A 25,000-nucleotide genomic window follows, 5' to 3' on the forward strand; every position below is an offset into this window, starting at 1 on the left:
ATCGTCCTCATCTATGTCCTAGTCTTCTCTCTTTCCTCCTTTCTGTCCTCGTCTTCTCTCTCTACCATCCTCCTCTCTGTCCTTGTCTTCTCCCTCTATCCTCCTCCTCTCTGTCCTTGTCTTCTCTCTCTATCCTCCTCCTCTCTGTCCTCGTCTTCACTCCCTACCATCCTCCTCTCTGTCCTCGTCTTCTCTCTCTACCATCCTCCTCTCTGTCCTCGTCTTCTCCCTCTATTATCCTCCTCTCTGTCCTCATCTTCTCTCTCTATCCTCCTCCTCTCTGTCCTCGTCTTCTCTCTCTATCCTCCTCCTCTCTGTCCTCGTCTTCTCCCTCTATCCTCCTCCTCTCTGTCCTCATCTTCTCCCTCTATCCTCCTCCTTTCCGTCCGGTCTTCTCTCTCTATCCTACTCCTCTCTGTCCTCGTCTTCTCTCTCTGCCAGTGCCTTCTCCCACTATCCTCCTCTCTGTCCTCGTCTTCTCCCTCTATTATCCTCCTCTCTGTCCTCATCTTCTCTCTCTATCCTCCTCCTCTCTGTCCTCGTCTTCTCTCTCTATCCTCCTCCTCTCTGTCCTCGTCTTCTCCCTCTATCCTCCTCCTCTCTGTCCTCATCTTCTCCCTCTATCCTCCTCCTTTCCGTCCAGGTCTTCTCTCTCTATCCTACTCCTCTCTGTCCTCGTCTTCACTCTCTGCCAGTGCCTTCTCCCACTATCCTCCTCTCTGTCCTCGTCTTCTCTCTCTACCATCCTCCTCTCTGTCCTCGTCTTCTCTCTATATCCTCCTCCTCTCTGTCCTCGTCTTCTGTCTATATCCTCCTCCTCTCTGTCCTCGTCTTCACTCTCTACCATCCTCCTCTCTGTCCTCGTCTTCTCTCTTTATCCTACTTCTCTCTGTCCTCATCTTCACTCTCTACCATCCTCCTCTCTGTACTCGTCTTCACTCTCTACCATCCTCTTCCCTGTCCTTGTCTTCTCACTCTATCCTCCTCCTCTCTATCCTCGTCTTCTCACTCTATCCTCCCCCTCTCTGTCCTCGTCTTCTCTCTCTATCCTCCTTCTCTCTGTCCTCATCTTCACTCTCTACCATCCTCTCTGTCCTCGTCTTCACTCTCTACCATCCTCCTCTGTCCTCATCTTCTCTCTATCCTCCTCCTCTCTGTCCTCATCTTCTCGCTCTATACTCCTCCTCTCTGTCCTCGTCTTCTCTTTCTATCCTCCTCCTCTCTGTCCTCGTCTTCTCTCTCTACCATCCTCCTCTCTGTCCTCGTCTTCTCCCTCTATCCTCCTCCTCTCTGTCCTCGTCTTCAATATCTTCCACCCTCATCTGTCCTCGTCTTCACTCTCTATCCTCCTCCTCTCTGTCCTCGTCTTCTCCCTCTATCCTCCTTGTCTCGGTCCTCGTCTTCTCTCTCTATCCTCCTTCTCTCTGTCCTCATCTTCACTCTCTACCATCCTCCTCTCTGTCATCGTCTTCTCTCTCCATCCTCCTCCTCTCTCTCCTCATCTTCTCTATCTACCATCCTCCTATCTGTCCTCGCCTTCCCTCTCTATCTTCCTCCTCTCTGTCCTCATCTTCACTCTCTCCCATACTCTCTGTCCTCGTCTTCACTCTCTACCATCCTCCTCTGTCCTCGTCTTCTCTCTCTATCATCCTCCTCTGTCCTCATCTTCTCTCAATATCCTCCTCCTCTCTGTACTCATCTTCACTCTCTATCCTCCTCCTCTCTGTCCTCATCTTCTCCCTCTATCCTCCTCCTTTCCGTCCGGGTCTTCTCTCTCTATCCTACTCCTCTCTGTCCTCGTCTTCTCTCTCTGCCAGTGCCTTCTCGCACTATCCTCCTCTCTGTCCTCGTCTTCTCCCTCTATTCTCCTCCTCTCTCTCTATCCTCCTCCTCTCTGTCCTTGTCTTCTCTCTCTACCATCCTCCTCTCTGTCCTCGTCTTCTCTCTCTATCCTCCTCCTCTCTGTCCTCGTCTTCTCCCTCTATCCTCCTCCTCTCTGTCCTCATCTTCTCCCTCTATCCTCCTCCTTTCCGTCCGGGTCTTCTCTCTCTATCCTACTCCTCTCTGTCCTCGTCTTCACTCTCTGCCAGTGCCTTCTCCCACTATCCTCCTCTCTGTCCTCGTCTTCTCTCTCTACCATCCTCCTCTCTGTCCTCGTCTTCTCTCTATATCCTCCTCCTGTCTGTCCTCGTCTTCTCTCTATATCCTCCTCCTCTTTGTCCTCGTCTTCACTCTCTACCATCCTCCTCTCTGTCCTCGTCTTCTCTCTTTATCCTACTTCTCTCTGTCCTCATCTTCACTCTCTACCATCCTCCTCTCTGTACTCGTCTTCACTCTCTACCATCCTCCTCCCTGTCCTTGTCTTCTCACTCTATCCTCCTCCTCTCTATCCTAGTCTTCTCACTCTATCCTCCCCCTCTCTGTCCTCGTCTTCACTCTCTACCATCCTCCTCTGTCCTCATCTTCTCTCTATCCTCCTCCTCTCTGTCCTCATCTTCTCACTCTATACTCCTCCTCTCTGTCCTCGTCTTCTCTCTCTATCCTCCTCCTCTCTGTCCTCGTCTTCTCTTTCTATCCTCCTCCTCTCTGTCCTCGTCTTCTCTCTCTACCATCCTCCTCTCTGTCCTCGTCTTCTCCCTCTATCCTCCTCCTCTCTGTCCTCGTCTTCAATATCTTCCACCCTCATCTGTCCTCGTCTTCACTCTCTATCCTCCTCCTCTCTGTCTTCGTCTTCTCCCTCTATCCTCCTTCTCTCTGTCCTCATCTTCACTCTCTACCATCCTCCTCTCTGTCATCGTCTTCTCTCTCCATCCTCCTCCTCTCTGTCCTCATCTTCTCTATCTACCATCCTCCTATCTGTCCTCGCCTTCCCTCTCTATCTTCCTCCTCTCTGTCCTCATCTTCACTCTCTCCCATCCTCTCTGTCCTCGTCTTCACTCTCTACCATCCTCCTCTGTCCTCGTCTTCTCTCTCTATCATCCTCCTCTGTCCTCGTCTTCTCTCAATATCCTCCTCCTCTCTGTACTCATCTTCACTCTCTACCATCCTCCTCTCTGTCCTCGTCTTCTCTCTTTATCCTCCTCCTCTCTGTCCTTGTCTTCACTCTCTACCATCCTCCTCTGTCCTCGTCTTCTCACTCTATCCTTCTCCTCTCTATCCTAGTCTTCTCACTCTACCATCCTCCTCTCTGTCCTTGTCTTCTCTCTCTAGCCTCCTCTCTGTAATGATCTTCTGTCTCTACCATCCTCCTATCTGTCCTCGTCTTCTCTCTCTATCCTCCTCTCTGTCCTCATTTTCACTCTCTACCATCCTCTCTGTCCTCGTCTTCACTCTCTACCATCCTCCTCTGTCCTCGTCTGCTCTCTATCCTCCTCCTCTCTGTCCTCATCTTCTCCCTCTATCCTCCTCCTCTCTGTCCTTGTCTTCTCTCTCTATCCTCCTCCTCTCTGTCCTTGTCTTCCCTTTCTATCCTCCTCCTCTCTGTCCTCGTCTTCTCTCTCTACCATCCTCCTCTCTGTCCTCATCTTCTCCCTCTATCCTCCTCCTCTATGTCCTCGTCTTCAATATCTACCATCATCCTCTGTCCTCGTCTTCTCTCTCTATCCTCCTCCTCTCTGTCCTCATCTTCTCCCTCTACCATCCTCCTATCTGTCCTCATCTTCTCTCTCTATCCACCTCCTCTCTGTCCTCATCTTCACTCTCTACCATCCTCTCTGTCCTCATCTTCACTCTCTACCATCCTCCTCTGTCCTAGTCTTCTCTCTATACTCCTGCTCTCTGTCCCCGTCTTCTCCCTCTATCCGCCTCCTCTCTGTCCTCATCTTCACTCTCTACCATCCTCCTCTCTGTACTCGTCTTCACTCTCTACCATCCTCCTCCCTGTCCTTGTCTTCTCCCTCTATCCTCCTCCTCTCTGTCCTCGTCTTCAATATCTTCCACCCTCATCTGTCCTCGTCTTCACTCTCTATCCTCCTCCTCTCTGTCCTCGTCTTCTCCCTCTATCCTCCTCGTCTTCTCTCTCTATCCTCCTCCTCTCTGTCCTCGTCTTCTCTCTCTACCATCCTCCTCTCTGTCCTCGTCTTCTCTCTCTATCCTCCTCCTCTCTGTCCTCGTCTTCTCCCTCTATCCTCCTCCTCTCTGTCCTCATCTTCTCCCTCTATCCTCCTCCTTTCCGTCCAGGTCTTCTCTCTCTATCCTCCCTCTCTGTCCTCGTCTTCACTCTCTGCCAGTGCCTTCTCCCACTATCCTCCTCTTTGTCCTCGTCTTCTCTCTCTACCATCCTCCTCTCTGTCCTCGTCTTCTGTCTATATCCTCCTCCTCTCTGTCCTCGTCTTCACTCTCTACCATCCTCCTCTCTGTCCTCGTCTTCTCTCTTTATCCTACTTCTCTCTGTCCTCATCTTCACTCTCTACCATCCTCCTCTCTGTACTCGTCTTCACTCTCTACCATCCTCTTCCCTGTCCTCGTCTTCTCACTCTATCCTCCCCCTCTCTGTCCTCGTCTTCTCTCTCTATCCTCCTTCTCTCTGTCCTCATCTTCACTCTCTACCATCCTCTCTGTCCTCGTCTTCACTCTCTACCATCCTCCTCTGTCCTCATCTTCTCTCTATCCTCCTCCTCTCTGTCCTCATCTTCTCGCTCTATACTCCTCCTCTCTGTCCTCGTCTTCTCTTTCTATCCTCCTCCTCTCTGTCCTCGTCTTCTCTCTCTACCATCCTCCTCTCTGTCCTCGTCTTCTCCCTCTATCCTCCTCCTCTCTGTCCTCGTCTTCAATATCTTCCACCCTCATCTGTCCTCGTCTTCACTCTCTATCCTCCTCCTCTCTGTCCTCGTCTTCTCCCTCTATCCTCCTTGTCTCGGTCCTCGTCTTCTCTCTCTATCCTCCTCCACTCTGTCCTCGTCTTCACTCCCTACCATCATCCTTTCTATCCTAGTCTTCTCACTCTATCCTCCTCCTCTCTGTCCTCATATTCTCTCTATCCTCCTTCTCTCTGTCCTCATCTTCTCTATCTACCATCCTCCTATCTGTCCTCGCCTTCCCTCTCTATCTTCCTCCTCTCTGTCCTCATCTTCACTCTCTCCCCATACTCTCTGTCCTCGTCTTCACTCTCTACCATCCTCCTCTGTCCTCGTCTTCTCTCTCTATCATCCTCCTCTGTCCTCGTCTTCTCTCAATATCCTCCTCCTCTCTGTACTCATCTTCACTCTCTACCATCCTCCTCTCTGTCCTCGTCTTCTATCTTTATCCTCCTCCTCTCTGTCCTTGTCTTCACTCTCTACCATCCTCCTCTCTGTCCTCGTCTTCTCTCTCTAGCCTCCTCTCTGTAATGATCTTGTCTCTACCATCCTCCTATCTGTCCTCGTCTTCTCTCTCTATCCTCCTTCTCTCTGTCCTCATTTTCACTCTCTACCATCCTCTCTGTCCTCGTCTTCACTCTCTACCATCCTCCTCTGTCCTCGTCTGCTCTCTATCCTCATCCTCTCTGTCCTCATCTTCTCCCTCTATCCTCCTCCTCTCTGTCCTTGTCTTCTCTCTCTATCCTCCTCCTCTCTGTCCTTGTCTTCCCTTTCTATCCTCCTCCTCTCTGTCCTCGTCTTCTCTCTCTACCATCCTCCTCTCTGTCCTCATCTTCTCCCTCTATCCTCCTCCTCTATGTCCTCGTCTTCAATATCTACCATCATCCTCTGTCCTCGTCTTCTCTCTCTATCCTCCTCCTCTCTGTCCTCATCTTCTCCCTCTACCATCCTCCTATCTGTCCTCATCTTCTCTCTCTATCCACCTCCTCTCTGTCCTCATCTTCACTCTCTACCATCCTCTCTGTCCTCATTTTCACTCTCTACCATCCTCCTCTGTCCTAGTCTTCTCTCTATACTCCTGCTCTCTGTCCCCGTCTTCTCCCTCTATCCTCCTCCTCTCTGTCCTCATCTTCACTCTCTACCATCCTCCTCTCTGTACTCGTCTTCACTCTCTACCATCCTCCTCCCTGTCCTTGTCTTCTCCCTCTATCCTCCTCCTCTCTGTCCTCGTCTTCAATATCTTCCACCCTCATCTGTCCTCGTCTTCACTCTCTATCCTCCTCCTCTCTGTCCTCGTCTTCTCCCTCTATCCTCCTCGTCTCGATCCTCGTCTTCTCTCTCTATCCTCCTCCTCTCTGTCCTCGTCTTCACTCCCTACCATCCTCCTCTCTGTCCTAGTCTTCTCCTCTATCCTCCTCCTCTCTGTCCTCGTCTTTTCCCTCTATCCCCCTCCTCTCTGTCCTCATCTTCTCTCTCTATCCTCCTCCTCTCTGTCCTCGTCTTCACTCCCTACCATCATCCTTTCTATCCTAGTCTTCTCAATCTATCCTCCTCCTCTCTGTCCTCGTCTTCTCTCTCTATCCTCCTTCTCTCTGTCCTCATCTTCTCTATCTACCATCCTCCTCTCTGTCATCGTCTTCTCTCTCAATCCTCCTCCTCTCTGTCCTCATCTTCTCTATCTACCATCCTCCTGTCTGTCATCGTCTTCTCTCTCCATCTTCCTCCTCTCTGTCCTCATCTTCACTCTCTCCCATCCTCTCTGTCCTCGTCTTCACTCTCTACCATCCTCCTCTGTCCTCGTCTTCTCTCTCTATCATCCTCCTCTGTCCTCGTCTTCTCTCAATATCCTCCTTCTCTCTGTTCTCATCTTCACTCTCTACCATCCTCCTCTCTGTCCTCGTCTTCTCTCTTTATCCTCCTCCTCTCTGTCCTTGTCTTCACTCTCTACCATCCTCCTCTGTCCTCGTCTTCTCACTCTATCCTCCTCCTCTCTATCCTAGTCTTCTCACTCTATCCTCCTCCTCTCTGTCCTCGTCTTCTCTCTCTATCCTCCTCTCTGTCCTCGTCTTCTCTCTCTATGATCCTCCTCTGTCCTCGTCTTCTCTCTATATCCTCCTTCTCTCTGTTCTCATCTTCACTCTCTACCATCCTCTTCTCTGTCCTCATTTTCTCTCTTTATCCTCCTCCTCTCTGTCCTTGTCTTCTCTCTCTACCATCCTCCTCTCTGTCCTCGTCTTCTCCTTCTATCCTCCTCCTCTCTGTCCTCATCTTCAATATCTACCATCCTCCTCTGTCCTCATCTTCTCTCTCTATCCTCCTCCTCTCTGTCCTCGTCTTCTCTCTCTATCCTCCTCCTCTCTGTCCTCATCTTCACTCTCTACCATCCTCTCTGTCCTCGTCTTCACTCTCTACCATCCTCCTCTGTCCTCGTCTTCTCTCTATCCTCCTCCTCTCTGTCCTCATCTTCAATATCTACCATCCTCCTCTGTCCTCGTCTTCTCTCTCTATCATCCTCATCTCTGTCCTCGTCTTCTCCCTCTGTCCTCCTCCTCTCTGTCCTCGTCTTCAATATCTCCCATCCTACTCTGTCCTCGTCTTCTCTCTCTATCCTCCTCCTCTCTGTCCTCGTCTTCTCCCTCTATCCTCCTCCTCTCTGTCCTTGTTTTCACTCTCTACCATCCTCCTCTGTCCTCATCTTCTCTCTCTATCCTCCTCCTCTCTGTCCTCGTCTTCTCTCTCTATCCTCCTCCTCTCTGTCCTCATCTTCACTCTCTACCATCCTCTCTGTCCTCATCTTCACTCTCTACCATCCTCCTCTGTCCTCGTCTTCTCTCTCTATCCTCCTCATCTCTGTCCTCGTCTTCTCCCTCTGTCCTCCTCCTCTCTGTCCTTGTTTTCACTCTCTACCATCCTCCTCTGTCCTCGTCTTCTCTCTCTACCATCCTCCTCTCTGTCCTCGTCTTCTCCCTCTATCCTCCTCCTCTGTCCTCGTCTTCTCTCTTTATCCTCCTCCTCTCTGTCCTCGTCTTCTCTCTCTACCATCCTCCTCTCTGTCCTCATCTTCTCTCTCTATCCTCCTCCTCTCTGTCCTCGTCTTCTCTCTCTGTCCTCCTCTCTGTCCTCGTCTTCTCTCTCTATCATCCTCCCTGTCCTCGTCTTCTCTCTATATCCTCCTTCTCTCTGTCCTCATCTTCTCCCTCTATCCTCCTCCTCTCTGTCCTCGTCTTCACTCCCTACCATCCTCCTCTCTATCCTCCTACTCTCTGTCCTCGTCTTCTCTCTCTACCATCCTCCTCTCTGTCCTCGTCTTCTCCCTCTATCCTCCTCCTCTGTCCTCGTCTTCTCCCTCTATCCTCCTCCTCTCTGTCCTCGTCTTCTCCCTCTACCATCCTCCTCTCTGTCCTCGTCTTCTCTCTTTATCCTCCTCATCTCTGTCCTTGTCTTCACTCTCTACCATCCTCCTCTCTGTCCTCATCTTCTCACTCTATCCTCCTCCTCTCTGTCCTCATCTTCTCACTCTATCCTCCTCCTCTCTGTCCTCGTCTTCTCTCTCTACCATCCTCCTCTCTGTCCTCGTCTTCTCCCTCTATCCTCCTCCTCTCTATCCTAGTCTTCTCCCTCTATCTTCCTGCTCTCTGTCCTTGTCTTCTCCCTCTATCCTCCTCTTCTCTGTCCTCGTCTTCTCCCTCTATCCTCCTGCTCTCTCAGCAGGTTATCTTTCTACATTTCTCTTTGATATCCTTCAGTCCATTATTTCTCTCTATTTTGTTTTTCTCTTTTCTATCAGTCTCTTGTTCTGCCCTAATACCACCTCCCCACACTCTCTCTCTCTCTGAGCTGTTGTAATAAGCCACTCAGGTTTTCTCTCTGTGGGTAATGACATAGTGATCCTCTCAGACATACAGGACACTCTGGCCAGGCCCCATGCACCACTCACTCTGCATTTTGACTCTAAACGAGCATGCCAAGGGCCAGTCACAACCCAGACATGGAAAGCAGTGCAACTGGAGTCTGTGAAAGCCACCTTCCCTCCATTTTGACTAAGAGCAAGAAGGAGAGGACATGACAGTAGGCAGTAAATCTGTGTGTGCTTGTGATCGGATTTGTGGAGAGCGACAGTGGGCGACATTGTCCCACAGAAAGCATCCTGTATATCAGGGAGGGACATCTGTCAAAGTGTTTACTTGTGTGTGTGTGTGTGTGTGTGTGTGTGTGTGTGTGTGAGTGCGTGTGTGCGTGCACAGGCTTGTGTGTGTGTTTGTGTGTGTGTGTGGTCATGATGTGGTCCAAAGCGTTTACTAACCATTGCGGTCGATGGCGAAGGGTGTGTTGGAGGTGGTGATCTGGTAGTTACAGATCTGGCTGTACTGAGGAGAACAGTCCTGGTCTGTAGCCTCCACCTGCAGGATGTTGTCATAGATCTTCCCCTCTGTCACCGCCGCCTGGTACTGGGCCTCCCGGAACACTGGAGAGAACTCATTCACATCATTCACCTGGATGTGTACCACTGCCCTGCGGACAGCAGGGGAGACAGAGAGGACAGGGGTTAGAGTGGAAACTAGTAATTCAAGGGATACCATATAGGGTTTCCCAGCAAGGTATTGGGGTTCCCTTCACCGCAGTAACTCTACTCTCAGCACATCTGATTTAGTTGATCATCAAGACCATTGGTTAGTTCAATCGGGTGTGCTGGTGGTGGAATAGAGCATATGGAAGGCTGGGGGACCCAAGGACTGGGTTGGGAAATACTGCAAAAAGCAGTAAGAGCCGGTTGGTTGAGGCTTCTTTTATATGTTGTTATGGTTAAGGTTAAGGCCGTTAAGCCAATGATACCAGGGTAATCTAATGCCTTCTGAGGAATAACCCTCTGGCTAGTTAACCCAATGAACCCAATGATACCAATGCATCCAATAATGATTGAATTCATGAAGTTTAAGCTGCCTATCAATCATTGTTTTTGAAACCAGTGGACAGCCAGTGAAAAATGCGCTCTTGTAACAGCTGCATAGTGTGGATGCCAGCCTATGGAACAACAGCTGCATAGTGCGGATCTCAGCCTATGGAACAACAGCGGCATAGTGCGGATCTCAGCCTATGGAACAACAGCGGCATAGTGCGGATCTCAGCCTATGGAACAACAGCTGCATAGTGTGGATCCCAGCCTATGGAACAACAGCGGCATAGTGCGGATCTCAGCCTATGGAACAACAGCTGCATAGTGTGGATCCCAGCCTATGGAACAACAGCGGCATAGTGCGGATCTCAGCCTATGGAACAACAGCTGCATAGTGTGGATCCCAGCCTATGGAACAACAGCTGCATAGTGTGGATCCCAGCCTATGGAACAACAGCTGCATAGTGTGGATCCCAGCCTATGGAACAACAGCTGCATAGTGTGGATCCTAGCCTATGGAACAACAGCTGCATAGTGTGGATCCCAGCCTATGGAACAACAGCGGCATAGTGTGGATCCCAGCCTATGGAACAACAGCGGCATAGTGTGGATCCCAGCCTATGGAACAACAGTGGCATAGTGTGGATCCCAGCCTATGGAACAACAGCTGCATAGTGTGGATCCCAGCCTATGGAACAACAGCTGCATAGTGTGGATCCCAGCCTATGGAACAACAGCTGCATAGTGTGGATCCCAGCCTATGGAACAACAGCGGCATAGTGCGGATCTCAGCCTATGGAACAACAGCTGCATAGTGTGGATCCCAGCCTATGGAACAACAGCTGCATAGTGTGGATCCCAGCCTATGGAACAACAGCTGCATAGTGTGGATCCCAGCCTATGGAACAACAGCGGCATAGTGCGGATCTCAGCCTATGGAACAACAGCTGCATAGTGTGGATCCCAGCCTATGGAACAACAGCTGCATAGTGTGGATCCCAGCCTATGGAACAACAGCGGCATAGTGCGGATCTCAGCATATGGAGTAAAAGTGGGACTTTATTGCTCAATCTAATTCATGCTGATAAAAAAAAAAATCCATAGGCCTAATGGACACATGCTCAAACTTGTACACTTTTGATAGACTTGTAGTTGCCACATCCATTGTAGTTGCTACATCCATTTTTGGACTCATAATTATACACATATATGGTGCATATATATGCATATATGGTGCATAAATGGTGCAGCCGTCTTCATCGACCTTGCCAAGGCTTTCGACTCTGTCAATCACCATATTCTCATCGGCAGACTCAGTAGCCTCGGTTTTTCGGATGACTGCCTTGCCTGGTTCACCAATTACTTTGCAGACAGAGTTCAGTGTGTCAAATCGGAGGGCATGCTGTCCGGTCCTCTGGCAGTCTCTATGGGGTACCACAGGGTTCAATTCTCGGGCCGACTCTTTTCTCTGTGTATATAAATGATGTTGCTCTTGCTGCGGGCGATTCCCTGATCCACCTCTACGCAGACGACACCATTCTATATACTTTCGGCCCGTCATTGGACACTGTGCTATCTAACCTCCAAACAAGCTTCAATGCCATACAACACTCCTTCCGTGGCCTCCAACTCCTCTTAAACGCTAGTAAAACCAAATGCATGCTTTTCAACCGATCGCTGCCTGCACCCGCATGCCCGACTAGCATCACCACCCTGGATGGTTCCGACCTTGAATATGTGGACATCTATAAGTACCTAGGTGTCTGGCTAGACTGCAAACTCTCCTTCCAGACTCATATCAAACACCTCCAATCAAAAATCAAATCAAGAGTCGGCTTTCTATTCCGCAACAAAGCCTCCTTCACTCACGCCGCCAAGCTTACCCTAGTAAAACTGACTATCCTACCAATCCTCGACTTCGGCGATGTCATCTACAAAATGGCTTCCAACACTCTACTCAGCAAACTGGATGCAGTATATCACAGTGCCATCCGTTTTGTCACTAAAGCACCTTATACCACCCACCACTGCGACTTGTATGCTCTAGTCGGCTGGCCCTCGCTACATATTCGTCGCCAGACCCACTGGCTCCAGGTCATCTACAAGTCCATGCTAGGTAAAGCTCCGCCTTATCTCAGTTCACTGGTCACGATGGCAACACCCATCCGTAGCACGCGCTCCAGCAGGTGTATCTCACTGATCATCCCTAAAGCCAACACCTCATTTGGCCGCCTTTCGTTCCAGTACTCTGCTGCCTGTGACTGGAACGAATTGCAAAAATCGCTGAAGTTGGAGACTTTTATCTCCCTCACCAACTTCAAACATCAGCTATCTGAGCAGCTAACCGATCGCTGCAGCTGTACATAGTCTATTGGTAAATAGCCCACCCATTTTCACCTACCTCATCCCCATACTGTTTTTATTTATTTACTTTTCTGCTCTTTTGCACACCAATATCTCTACCTGTACATGACCATCTGATCATATATCACTCCAGTGTTAATCTGCAAAATTGTAACTATTCGTCTACCTCCTCATGCCTTTTGCACACATTGTACATTGTATATAGACTCCCCCTTTGTTTTCTACTGTGTTATTGACTTGTTAATTTGTTTATTCCATGTGTAACTCTGTGTTGTCTGCTCACACTGCTATGCTTTATCTTGGCCAGGTCGCAGTTGTAAATGAGAACTTGTTCTCAACTAGCCTACCTGGTTAAATAAAGGTGAAATAAATAAAAATAAAAATATATATATATTTTTTTATATATATATTTTTTTATATATATATATATATATATATATATATATACAGCCATTGATTCTTGAAGAATATAACTTATAAATGCCTCATGAGCTTAGTTCAACTCTCACACTCCATGAGAACCCAAAATATAAGCTTGTTTTACTCAGCTTTTTACCAAAACAGAGGTGGGGCGACCGTTTTGGTAATGTTTCATCTGTGGATTTTCCCTTTAAACAGCTGCATATTATCAAGATATCAAAGTGTCCCCAACTAAAAGGTAAACAATAGGCCTATAACAAATGCAGAATATGGCATCATTTATAAAAATGTAAATATCACTTTTCAGTAGTGTTCAAAGCATGCCAATCCATGAGCGCAGCATTCATTTTCCAACTGGAATCAATGAGCCCAATCAGTCCTCCATGACAACAAAAACATAAACAACAGATTAGGGCTAGTTAATAAGTCTGTAGTTTTGGGGTCATGCTCAGGTAAAACAATGTCTTATCTATACTTCCATTTTTCCAAGTCCTATTCTTAACGATCAAGGCGTATAACATTTATTGGAATGACTGGAATTCTGATAAACTTTTTGTTTTTAAATGTAAATATTGAATTGAATCTTATTATTATATGTAGTAGAAAGCAATGGGTTAGAAGAAGCCTACATAACCAACCCATAAAGTAAAATGTAACATCATATATGGCCAGCTATATAAACTTTCACATAGATTTATCCTGCAATAGATGTTGTTCAATTGGTAACATACATTTTTGTCTTCTTCTAATGCCTAATAATCTAAAAGTAATGGAAAGTAATCAGATTACGTTACTGAGTTTGGGTAATCCAAAAGTGATGTTACTGAATTTTTAACAGGTACCTAGTAACAGTAACGGATTGCATTTAGAAAGTAACCTACCCAACCCTGATCATAGCCTATGGACACTTTGTTTCTTTCCATCTGAACACACACAAACACTTGCAAGTCTACACCCCCAAATATAGACAGTACACACACACACACACACTCACGTGCACAATTATGCATACACACACACACACACACACACACACACACACACACACACACACACACACACAAAAAACAACCATTATAAATCAGACATCAACTGTGCTAACGGTAATGCTAAGTGCTATCCCCAGCAGTAACAGTGCCACAGCCAGACAGGGTAATGTTAAGTACTAGCCCCAGCAGTAACAGTGCCACAGCCAAACAGGGTAATGCTAAGTGCTATCCCCAGCAGTAACAGTGCCACAGCCAAACAGGGTAATGCTAAGTGCTAGCCCCAGCAGTAACAGTGCCACAGCCAGACAGGGTAATGCTAAGTGCTAGCCCCAGCAGTAACAGTGCCACAGCCAGACAGGGTAATGCTAAGTGCTAGCCCCAGCAGTAACAGTGCCACAGCCAGACAGGGTAATGTTAAGTGCTAGCCCCAGCAGTAACAGTGCCACAGCCAGACATGGTAATGTTAAGTGCTAGCCCCAGCAGTAACAGTATCACAGCCAAACAGGGTAATGCTAAGTGCTAGCCCCAGCAGTAACAGTGCCACAGCCAGACAGGATAATGCTAAGTGCTAGCCCCAGCAGTAACAGTGCCACAGCCAAACAGGGTAATGCTAAGTGCTAGCCCCAGCAGTAACAGTGCCAAAGCCAGACAGGGTAATGCTAAGTGCTAGCCCCAGCAGTAACAGTGCCACTGCCAGACAGGGTAATGCTAAGTCTTAGCCCCAGCAGTAACAGTGCCAAAGCCAGACAGAGTAATGCTAAGTGCTATCCCCAGCAGTAACAGTGCCACAGCCAGTGTTGTGGAAGAATCAGAATTTGTTGGTAACATATGTAAGATGTTTTATATTCATCAAATGTGTGTAAGTTACTTCTCATCAGAATGGTATTTTTATATAATACTGTGGCGGGGTTGCAGTTATCTGTTCTATGTCAAGACTAAGTCGCATGGGCCGCAGAGAGGGGGAGAGGTCAAAGTGTCATCATGTGTAAACATATCTTTTGCTCCACTATCATAAAACTGACTATCCTGCCGATTCTTGACTTCGGCGATGTCATTTACAAAATAGCCTCCAACACTCTACTCAGCAAATTGGATGCCGTCTATCACAGTGCCATCCGTTTTGTCACCAAAGCCCCATATACCCACCACTGCGACCTGTATGCTCTCGCTGGCTGCCCCTCGTTTCATATTCGTTGCCAAACCCACTGGCTCCAGGTCATCTATATGTCTTTGCTAGGTAAAGCCCAGCCTTATCTCAGCTAACTGGTCACCATAGCAGCACCCACCCACAGCACGCGCTCCAGCAGATATATTTCACTGGTCACCCCCAAAGCCAATTCCTACTTTGGCCGCCTTTCCTTCCAGTTCTCTGCTGCCAATGATTGGAACGAACTGCAAAAATCTCTGAAGCTGGAGACTCATATCTCCCTCGCTAACTTTAAGCACCAGCTGTCAGAGCAGCTCACAGATCACTGCACTGTACATAGTCCATCTGTAAATAGCCCATCTAACTATCTCATCCCCATACTGATATTTTTTTCTCCTTTGCACCCCGGTATCTCTACTTGCACATTCCTATTCTGCACATCTATCACTCCAGTGTTTAATTGCTATATTATAATTATTTTGCCACTATGGCCTATTTATTGCCTTACTTCCTCACGCCATTTGCACACACTGTATATAGACTTTATTTTTTTCTATTGTGTTATTGACTCTATGCTTGTTAATTCCATGTGTAACTCTGTGTTGTTTTTTGTGTCGCACTGCTTTGGTTCATCTTGGCCAGGTAGCAGTTGTAAATGAGAACTTGTTCTCAACGAGCCTACCTGGTTAAATAAAGGTGAAATAAAATAATACATAAAAAAAAAAAAGGAATAAGTCGAGGGGTATGAATACTTTCTGAAGGCACTGGATATCACAGTGCATCATGAAAGCTTATGCTAATGAGCTCTTGGCTCACATCCTCTTCGCTTGTGTGTAAGTGTGTGTGCGTGTGTCGGTATGTGTACAGTATGTATGTATGTATGTATGTATGTATGTATGTATGTATGTATGTATGTATGTATGTATGTATGTATGTATGTATGTATGTGTGTGTGTGTGTGTGTGTGTGTGTGTGTGTGTGTGTGTGTGTGTGTGTATGTGTATGTGTGTGTGTGTGTGCATGTATCTGTATGTGTGTGTGCGTGCATGCGTGAGTGAGTATTCATGTGTGTGTGTGTGTGTGTGTGTGTGTGTGTGTGTGTGTGTGTGTGTGTGTGTGTGTGTGTGTGTGTGTGTTTGTGTGTGTGTGTCTGTGTGTCGTTCCTCTCAGTTGCGGGGAGGTGCTGCCATCCGTTGAGATAATTAGTCTTTCCCAAACCTCAGGCGCAGGGAGGTGAGGAACACACGGCTTTCCCAGAATCACAAGTGACAAGTTTAATAACCGCCTCACGACAACCACCGCATAGGCAGAAACATGGCGGCTTTAGAATGAGTTGTCTAGCTTAGCCCTGCAAGTCACTCTGGAGTCTGGACAACCGGGAGGTCAGGGGTTAACATCCTAGATGAACTGCTACTACATTCAGTGACCGGGGCATTAAACTTCCTCCAACAGCCCTCCAGCACTTAACCCATGTAATACATCTAGCACTCACTGCAGATGGGGAGAGATGGAGAAGTTAAAGGATGTGACACGTTCACACAGGAAGTGAGAGGAGTACAAATAAATGATGACATAGAAATACTTTGTGTCTGGGTACACACATTTACCATGAATGTGGTGGTGCTGTGATTCAGAACTAATCATGCATTTGCATAATTATTTCATTAGGATTTTAAAAAGCAGTAAATTGAAAACATTTCATCACACATGGTTAAAATGGACAAAAAAGGTTTAAAATAGATTTTCAGAATAAAGTGCTCTGATTCAGAATTATTGTTCTGTGGGACAATCCATCTTTGTGACTCAGTGGTAGTCAACGGTGATAAGAAGTGATGGAAAAAGTATCCAATTGTCATATTTAAGTAAAAGTAAAAGAAATGTGAAAGTCAAAGTCACCCAGTAAAATACTTGAGTAAAAGTCTAAAAGTACTTGGTTTGAAATATACTTAATTATCAAAAGTACATGTAATTGCTAAAATATACTTAAGTATCAAAAGTACATGTAATTGCTAAAATATACTTAAGTATCAAAAGTGAAAGTAAAAGGATAAATACTTTAAAATTCCTTATATTAAGTAAGTCAGACTGCACCATTTTCTTGTTTTTTAGCCAGGGGCTATCCCCAACACTCAGACATAATTACAAATTAAGAATTTGTGTTTAGTGAGTCCGTCAGATCAAAGGCAGTAGGGATGACAAGGGATGTTGTCTTGATAAGTGTGTGAATTGGACAATGTTCCTGTCCTGCCAAGCATTCCAAATGTAGTGAGTGTTTTGGGTGTCAGGGAAAACATATGGAGTAAAAAGTATTTTATTTAGGAATGTAGTGAAGTAAAAGTAAAAGTTGTCAAAAATATAAATAGTAAGGTAAAGTACAGATATCCCAAAAAGCATTTTAAAGTATTTTTACATAAGTACTTTACACCACTGGTGATAAGCCATGTTTTTTGCCATACTGATTTGAGTTACAGAACTTACATACAATACAGAATATCTGTAATGAACTTGAGGAAGACAGAGAGCTGGTTTCAACGGGACCATAGGAGGAGGCAGGTAGGTGGGTCCAGGGGAAGGCAGAAGGTCATACACGGTAGGTCCAAAAATGACAACAGTACAGGCAGGGAATAGGCAAAAGGTGTTGTGAGTGAGGTAGGCAAAAACTATCATACACGTGAGGAGAGCAGGAAGGGAAAAAACAGAGCTCCAAAAAAGTGTGTCTCAAAACAAACAATACCTCACAGTGATGGGGTGCAAGGAACTGAACTAAATAGTGTGGGATGATGACATGCAGGTGTGTGAACAGGTGATTAGAATTCCGGTGGTTGGGATCTGGAGAGAGAGCTGGAAAGTGGGCTGCGTTCCGGGGATCGAAGTGTTTGGGAATGTGAGTTGGACGCAGACGTTACAATAACATCTGAGATACAGTACATAAAATGTGAGTTACTATACACCCATGATAAATTGGTAATGTAACCGAGTCATTCAGGGTGATACTCATTGTTGTCAAGGAGGGAATCTTGGCTCACTGTACCTTTCAATGACAAAGCTGTGAAAACATTCAACATCTGTCTGATTGAGAGCCAATTACACAGTTAACCACAGCATAACATGACTGAAGGCCCAAGAGTCAGTTTGTGACAAGAGTATTACATACACGGTTATATAATTATATGAACTAGAGCCAAAGGTAACGGGAGAGGAAGGAATGAGGCAAAGAGCGAGGTAAACAAAATGTAGGTTGGTCAACTTGATCAACATTTTCTTTCCTTTCTTATACACTACTCAATATGATAGAGGAGATAAAGGAAATATATAGGAAATATTTTGGTAGGATATATGTAGGTTATATGTACTGTAGGATATAGGTAGGATATATGTACTGCAGGATATAGGTAGGGTATATGTAGGATATAGGTAGGATAGATGTACTATAGGATATATGTAGGATATATGTACTGTAGGATATATGTAGGATATATGTACTGTATGATATAGGTAGGATATATGTAGGATATAGGTAGGATATATGTACTGTAGGATATAGGTAGAATATATGTAGGATATATGTAGTGTAGGATATATGTAGGATATATGTAGTGTAGGATATAGGTAGGATATAAGTAGGATATATATGTACTGTAGGATATAGGTAGGATATATTTTGGACATAGGTAGGATATATGTAGTGTAGGATATAGGTAGGATATATGTAGTATATAGGTAGAATATATGTACTGTAGGATATAGGTAGGATATATTGTGGATATGTACAGGGTAAACCCAAACAGTTTTAGCTGGACTTTCACCAAATTAAAGAATTAGCCCAGCAGGAGAAGCTCTCCCTTGATAAAGATACCCCCACCCCGAGCGGGTCAGACCAGACCTCTTCATTATGTAACCCCACAGACGAGCAACCCCCAGCGGAGAATCAACCTCCCAGCACAGATTACCACTCCCTCATTGAAATGAAGGACAAATTCACCCAGCTGGAGGTAAGGCAGGTGGAGCTGGAACAGCAGGTGATTACACTTCAGTCAGTACAGACCCAGACAACAGTCCAGCACAACAACACCCCCTTAACCAGACCCGGAATCCTGGAGGTGGACAGAGACATATCTGCACTCTGGACAGTGGTGAGACAACTTCAACAGGAGAAAGAGCAGGATCAGGAGAAGAACAGAGCACTAGAGGAGAGGATCAGACTGCTGGTGGAGGAGAGGTTGAGGGGGATGGAGGAGAGGGTGAGGGGGACAGAGGAGAGGTTGAGGGGGACGGCGTGTGACAGAGAACAACCCACTAGAGAGGTGGTCACCCCCACAGAGAAACCAGCAGAACAGCCCACCTCAGCACCCGACAAAAGTCTCGACACCACAGCAGACCCTGACCATAGAGTCGACATCACAGCAGAACAGACAAATGAAGAACCCCAAGCCCAGCGGCTCTCACCCCCTCTGAGCACCCCCCCTGTCAGCCACCCTGATAGCCCTTCTGACAACCCCCCCACACCCACTGAGGACAAACACAAGACACAGATTGTACTACTTATGGACTCAACTGGGAAATATATAGAAGAAAAAAAACTTTTTCCCAAACACAGTGTGTCTAAACTCTGGTGTCCAAACACCCAGCGCGCCCTCGACCTTCTGTCTGAGGACCAACTAGGCTCACCTAGCCACATAATAATACACACAGGCACAAACGACCTGAGAGCACAGCAGGAAAGGGTGGCCACAGCACTGAAGGGAGTGATTGAAAAGGCTTCTTCTACTTTCCCCAACGCACAAGTGGTTATCTCCACCCTGCTACCACGAAAAGACTTCCAACCTGCCACAATACAGCGGGTAAACGCAAGTATTTCCCGTGACTCTGCCTCAAAACCAAATGTTTTCCTGGCCCACCACTCCACCCTGGACTTGAACAGCCTCTATGACCAGGTCCACCTCTACAAGGCAGCAGTGCCCACCTTTGCCCGGACTCTAAAGGACATCGCTCTCAAACGTATCCCCAACACTTCACACAGGAGCAACAGATCAAAAGACACCCCACCCAGACCAGCGAGACACCCTCCCAGACCTGCAGGACCCCCCCCCTGGACCTACACATAGAGGACCCACGCCAAGAGGAATTACATCCAGACCACAGCACCCCCAGACACATCCACACCCCCACCCCAACCAATCAACACCCCCACGTCAACCATGCCCACACCCCATTTAGGCCCCCTCAGATCAGACCTATGCCACTCCTGCCCACCCCATGCACCCCACCCCGCAAAGAGGGCCTCAACATGGAAGCCACACATACGCCCAGGTAGTGAGCGGGCAAACAGTCCCAACCCCCACTCTCACACTCGCCCAAGCCAATGGCAGGTACCAGATGCTCAGCAGGCTCTGCTCACACTTACTGGCCTGAGGCCAGACCACGACCAACAACATTGGACACTCTATGGAACAAAAGCCTTCACTATATCATCCTGGAATATCCAAGGCCTGAGGTCATCTGCCTTTGGCCTAAAGAGCAGGAACCCGGACTTCACCAAAGAAATCGGTAATACAGACATGGTCATCCTGCAAGAAACCTGGTATAGAGGAGACGGACCCACTGGTTGCCCTCTAGGTTACAGAGAGCTGGTAGTCCCATCCACCAAACTACCAGGTGTGAAACAGGGAAGGGATTCAGGGGGTATGCTAATTTGGTATAGAGCAGACCTAACTCACTACATTAAATTAATCAAAACAGGAACATTCTACATTTGGCTAGAAATTCAAAAGGAAATTATCCTAACAGAGAAAAATGTCCTCCTGTGTGCTACCTATATCCCCCCACTAGAATCCCCATACTTTAATGAAGACAGCTTCTCCATCCTGGAGGGGGAAATCAATCATTTCCAGGCCCAGGGACATGTACTAGTCTGTGGCGACCTAAATGCCAGAACCGGACAAGAACCTGACACCCTCAGCACACAGGGGGACAAACACCTGCCTGGAGGTGACAGCATTCCCTCCTCCATATGCCCCCCTAGGCACAACTATGACAACATAACCAACAAAAACGGGTCACAACTCCTGCAGCTCTGTCGCACGCTGGGTATGTACATAGACAATGGTAGGTTTTGAGGGGACTCCTATGGTAGGTACACCTATAGCTCATCTCTTGGCAGTAGTACTGTAGACTGCTTTATCACTGACCTCAACCCAGAGTCTCTCAGAGCGTTCACAGTCAGCCCACTGACACCCCTATCAGACCACAGCAAAATCACAGTCTACTTAAACAGAGCAATACTCAATCATGAGGCATCAAAGCCAAAGGAACTGAGTAACATTAAGAAATGCTATAGATGGAAGGAATGCAGTTTGGAAACCTACCAAAAAACAATTAGGCAACAACAAATACAATCCCTTTTAGACAATTTCCTGGGTAAAACGTTCCACTGTAATAGTGAAGGTGTAAACTTGGCAGTAGAAAATCTCAACAGTATATTTGACCTCTCAGCTCAAATCTAAATCTAAAAAATCTCAAATAGAAAACCAAAGAAAATTAACAACAATGACAAATGGTTTGATGAAGAATGCAAAAATCTAAGAAAGAAATTGAGAAACCTGTCCAACCAAAAACATAGAGACCCGGAAAACCTGAGTCTACACCTTCACTATGGTGAATCACTAAAACAATACAGAAATACACTACGGAAAAAGAAGGAACAGCATGTCAGAAATCAGCTCAATGTAATTGAAGAATCCATAGACTCTAACCACTTCTGGGAAAATTGGAAAACACTAAACAAACAACAACACGAAGAATTATCTATCCAAAATGGAGATGTATGGGTAAACCACTTCTCCAATCTTTTTGGCTCTATAACAAAGAATAAAGAGCAAAAATATATACATGATCAAATACAGATCTTAGAATCAACTACCAAAGACTACCAGAACCCACTGGATTCGCCAATTACATTGAATGAGTTATATAAATATAAAAAAAATATACAAATATACAGACAACAAATTCCAATTGGCTATACTAAAACTCTTTAACATCATCCTTAGCTCTGGCATATTTGCCAATATTTGGAACCAAGGACTGATCACCCCAATCCACAAAAGTGGAGACAAATTTGACCCCAATAACTACAGTGGAATATGCGTCAACAGGAACCTTGGGAAAATCATCTGCATTATCATTAACAGCAGACTCGTACATTTCCTCAATGAAAACAATGTACTGAGCAAATGTCAAATTGTCTTTTTACCAAATTACTGTACAACAGACCATGTATTCACCCTGCACACCCTAATTGACAACCAAACAAACCAAAACAAAGGCAAAGTCTTCTCATGCTTTGTTGATTTCAAAAAATCCTTCGACTCAATTTGGCATGAGGGTCTGCTATACAAACTGATGGAAAGTGGTGTTGGGGGTAAAACATACGACATTATAAAATCCATGTACACAAACAACAAGTGTGCGGTTAAAATTGGCAAAAAAACACACACATTTCTTCACACATGGTCGTGGGGTGAGACAGGGATGCAGCTTAAGCCTCACCCTCTTCAACATATATATCAACGAATTGGCGCGGGCACTAGAAAAGTCTGCAGCACCCTACTAGAATCCGAAGTCAAATGTCTGCTGTTTGCTGATGATCTGGTGCTTCTGTCACCATCCAAGGAGGGCCTACAGCAGCACCTAGATCTTATGCACAGATTCTGTCAGACCTGGGCCCTGACAGTAAATCTCAGTAAGACCCAAATAATGGTGTTCCAAAAAAGGTCCAGTCACCAGGACCACAAATACAAATTCCATCTAGACACTGTTGCCCTAGAGCACACAAAAAACTATACATAGCTTGGCCAAAACATCAGAGCCACAGGTAACTTCCACAAAGCTGTGAACGATCTGAGAGACAAGGCAAGAAGGGCATTCTATGCCATCAAAAGGAACATAAATTTCAACATACCAATTAGGATTTGGCTAAAAATACTTGAATCAGTCATAGAGCCCATTGCCCTTTATGGTTGTGAGGTCTGGGGTCCGCTCACCAACCAAGACTTCACAAAATGGGACTTTTACACGCACGCAGAAATCTGTGTACAACGTAGAATACCAAATAATGCATGCAGAGCAGAATTAGGCCGATACCCACTAATTATCAAAATCCAGAAAAGAGCCGTTAAATTCTATAACCACCTAAAAGGAAGCGATACCCAAACCTTCCATAACAAAGCCATCACCTACAGAGAGATGAACCTGGAGAAGAGTCCCCTAAGCAAGCTGGTCCTGGGGCTCTGTTCACAAACACAAACACACCCTACAGAGTCCCAGGACAGCAGCACAATTAGACCCAACCAAATCATGAGAAAACAAAAAGATAATTACTTGACACATTGGAAAGAATTTACAAAAAAACAGAGCAAACTAGAATGCTATTTGGCCCTACACAGAGAGTACACAGCGGCAGAATACCTGACCACTGTGACTGACCCAAAATTAAGGAAAGCTTTGACTATGTACAGACTCAGTGAGCATAGCCTTGCTATTGAGAAGGGCTGACGTAGGCAGACATGGCTCTCAAGAGAAGACAGGCTATGTGCTCACTGCCCACAAAATGAGGTGGAAACTGAGCTGCACTTCCTAACCTCCTACCCAATGTATGACCATATTAGAGAGACATATTTCCCTCAGATTACACAGATCCACAAAGAATTCGAAAACAAATCCAATTTTGATAAACTCCCATATCTACTGGGTGAAATTCCACAGTGTGCCATCACAGCAGATTTGTGACCTGTTGCCACGAGAAAAGGGCAACCAGTGAAGAACACACACCATTGTAAATACAACCCATATTTATGCTTATTTATTTTATCTTGTGTCCTTTAACCATTTGTACATTGTTAAAACACTGTATATATATAATATGACATTTGTAATGTCTTTATTGTTTTGAAACTTCTGTATGTGTAATGTTTACTGATCATTTTTATTGGTTATTTCACTCTATATATTATCTACCTCACTTGCTTTGGCAATGTTAACACATGTTTCCCATGCCAATAAAGCCCTTGAATTGAATTGAATTGAGAGAGAGAGCTTGACGGCCCCTGTGTCATTTCTGATCCTATGGCCTGTTCTCTTCTCCAGAGCTGACATGTCATGTGTAATTTGGGCTGAGCCATAGGCAAGGATTGTTTTTCTCCTCTAAATGTGAGAGTCGCGCTCACTGACGCTCTCCTCTCCGCTCGTCTGGATCCCTGAAAAGGCCAGACTGCTCCTCCGGGACACAGACAGCAGAAGGAACGCCTGCGAAGAACAGGCTATTAAAGCTAAGACCGTCATCCCTGGGTGCTAACAAAGAACCTGTGTCATAGAATGTATGTCTACATTTAGTTGTGTTTCTTCATACGTCCCACAATCAGGGATGCAGGGATAACCTGAAAAATACCACCCGGGACAATGTGTACCGTACCTTTACACACACCTGCTGCTATAATTACAGGCCTGGTGCGTGTGTTTGTGTGTGTGAAGGAGACACTAGTTTTCTTTGTGAGCTCCCGCTGAGGAAGGTGAGAGGTGTGAGCAGAGAGAGAGTGAGGAGAGACACACACAGAGTGGAAATGACAGTCATAAGAGAAAGTGGAGAAAGCAATATCAGAAGAATCCTCAGCTCATAGGTGCTCCTGTAAGTGTGGTGAATCATTTTCATCAGTGCACCACTTTAAAATAACATACGGGCTGTTTTCATCATACACTGCTGAAACACTACAGGGAAGTACCTGGGGTTAGCCAGGATCAGACACTGAGGTGAAGGGGGTCAAGGAGAAAGTGGCATATCCCTAAGACCTTTTACAGCCAGAATGACATGCACTTCTGTTACTTACAGTAATCAAATGTTATTTATCACAGTAGGCTTGGCTTCAGAGTGCAGTGTTGCAGGGAGCCTGGTATTGAATTCACATTCTTCATAAAGACCAACAGACAAAAATACATCCTGCCTCATAAACTCACTTGTGTGACTTCTTCCCCCCGGTGCCCCCAGGTCCTGCTCCACAGTCATGGGCCTGGATGATAAAGGTGTACTCCTTTTGCAGCTCACAGTCCACCGGACCCCTGGCTCTCAGCTGGCCCTCACCAGATGTCCCATTCAGCACCACTGCCTCGAACGGAGCCTCCAGACCATGTATCTTAAACGCACAGATCTCCCCTGGAAAGAGAGAGAGAGAGGGAGAGGAGGGGAGAGAGGTGAGGGACTGTGTATTTACTACCACTTGATTTCCACTTGACTGTTAAAGTCAAAAATGCCAAGGACAAACCAACCTGCCCAGTCTGCGGCTCACTCCCATCCTGCGTTGTCACTCCAGACCATACAAACAATCACCAATTTAGTAAC

At 46.3% G+C, this 25,000-nt stretch overlaps 1 protein-coding gene across 1 annotated transcript in view; it reads right to left on the minus strand.

The window, feature by feature from the left end:
• LOC112266161 (calsyntenin-2) overlaps positions 1–25,000 on the minus strand; it is a 423,803-nt gene that overhangs the window by 122,620 nt on the left and 276,183 nt on the right. The window contains exons 3-4 of the mRNA XM_042296343.1: positions 24,619–24,814; positions 9,100–9,308 (exon numbers count right to left, since the gene is read on the minus strand). Coding sequence (XP_042152277.1) covers positions 9,100–9,308; positions 24,619–24,814 — 405 coding nt within the window. The remainder of the gene's footprint in view (positions 1–9,099; positions 9,309–24,618; positions 24,815–25,000) is intronic.

Source organism: Oncorhynchus tshawytscha, linkage group LG13, assembly GCF_018296145.1.
Source record: "Oncorhynchus tshawytscha isolate Ot180627B linkage group LG13, Otsh_v2.0, whole genome shotgun sequence".
NCBI lineage: Eukaryota > Metazoa > Chordata > Actinopteri > Salmoniformes > Salmonidae > Oncorhynchus > Oncorhynchus tshawytscha.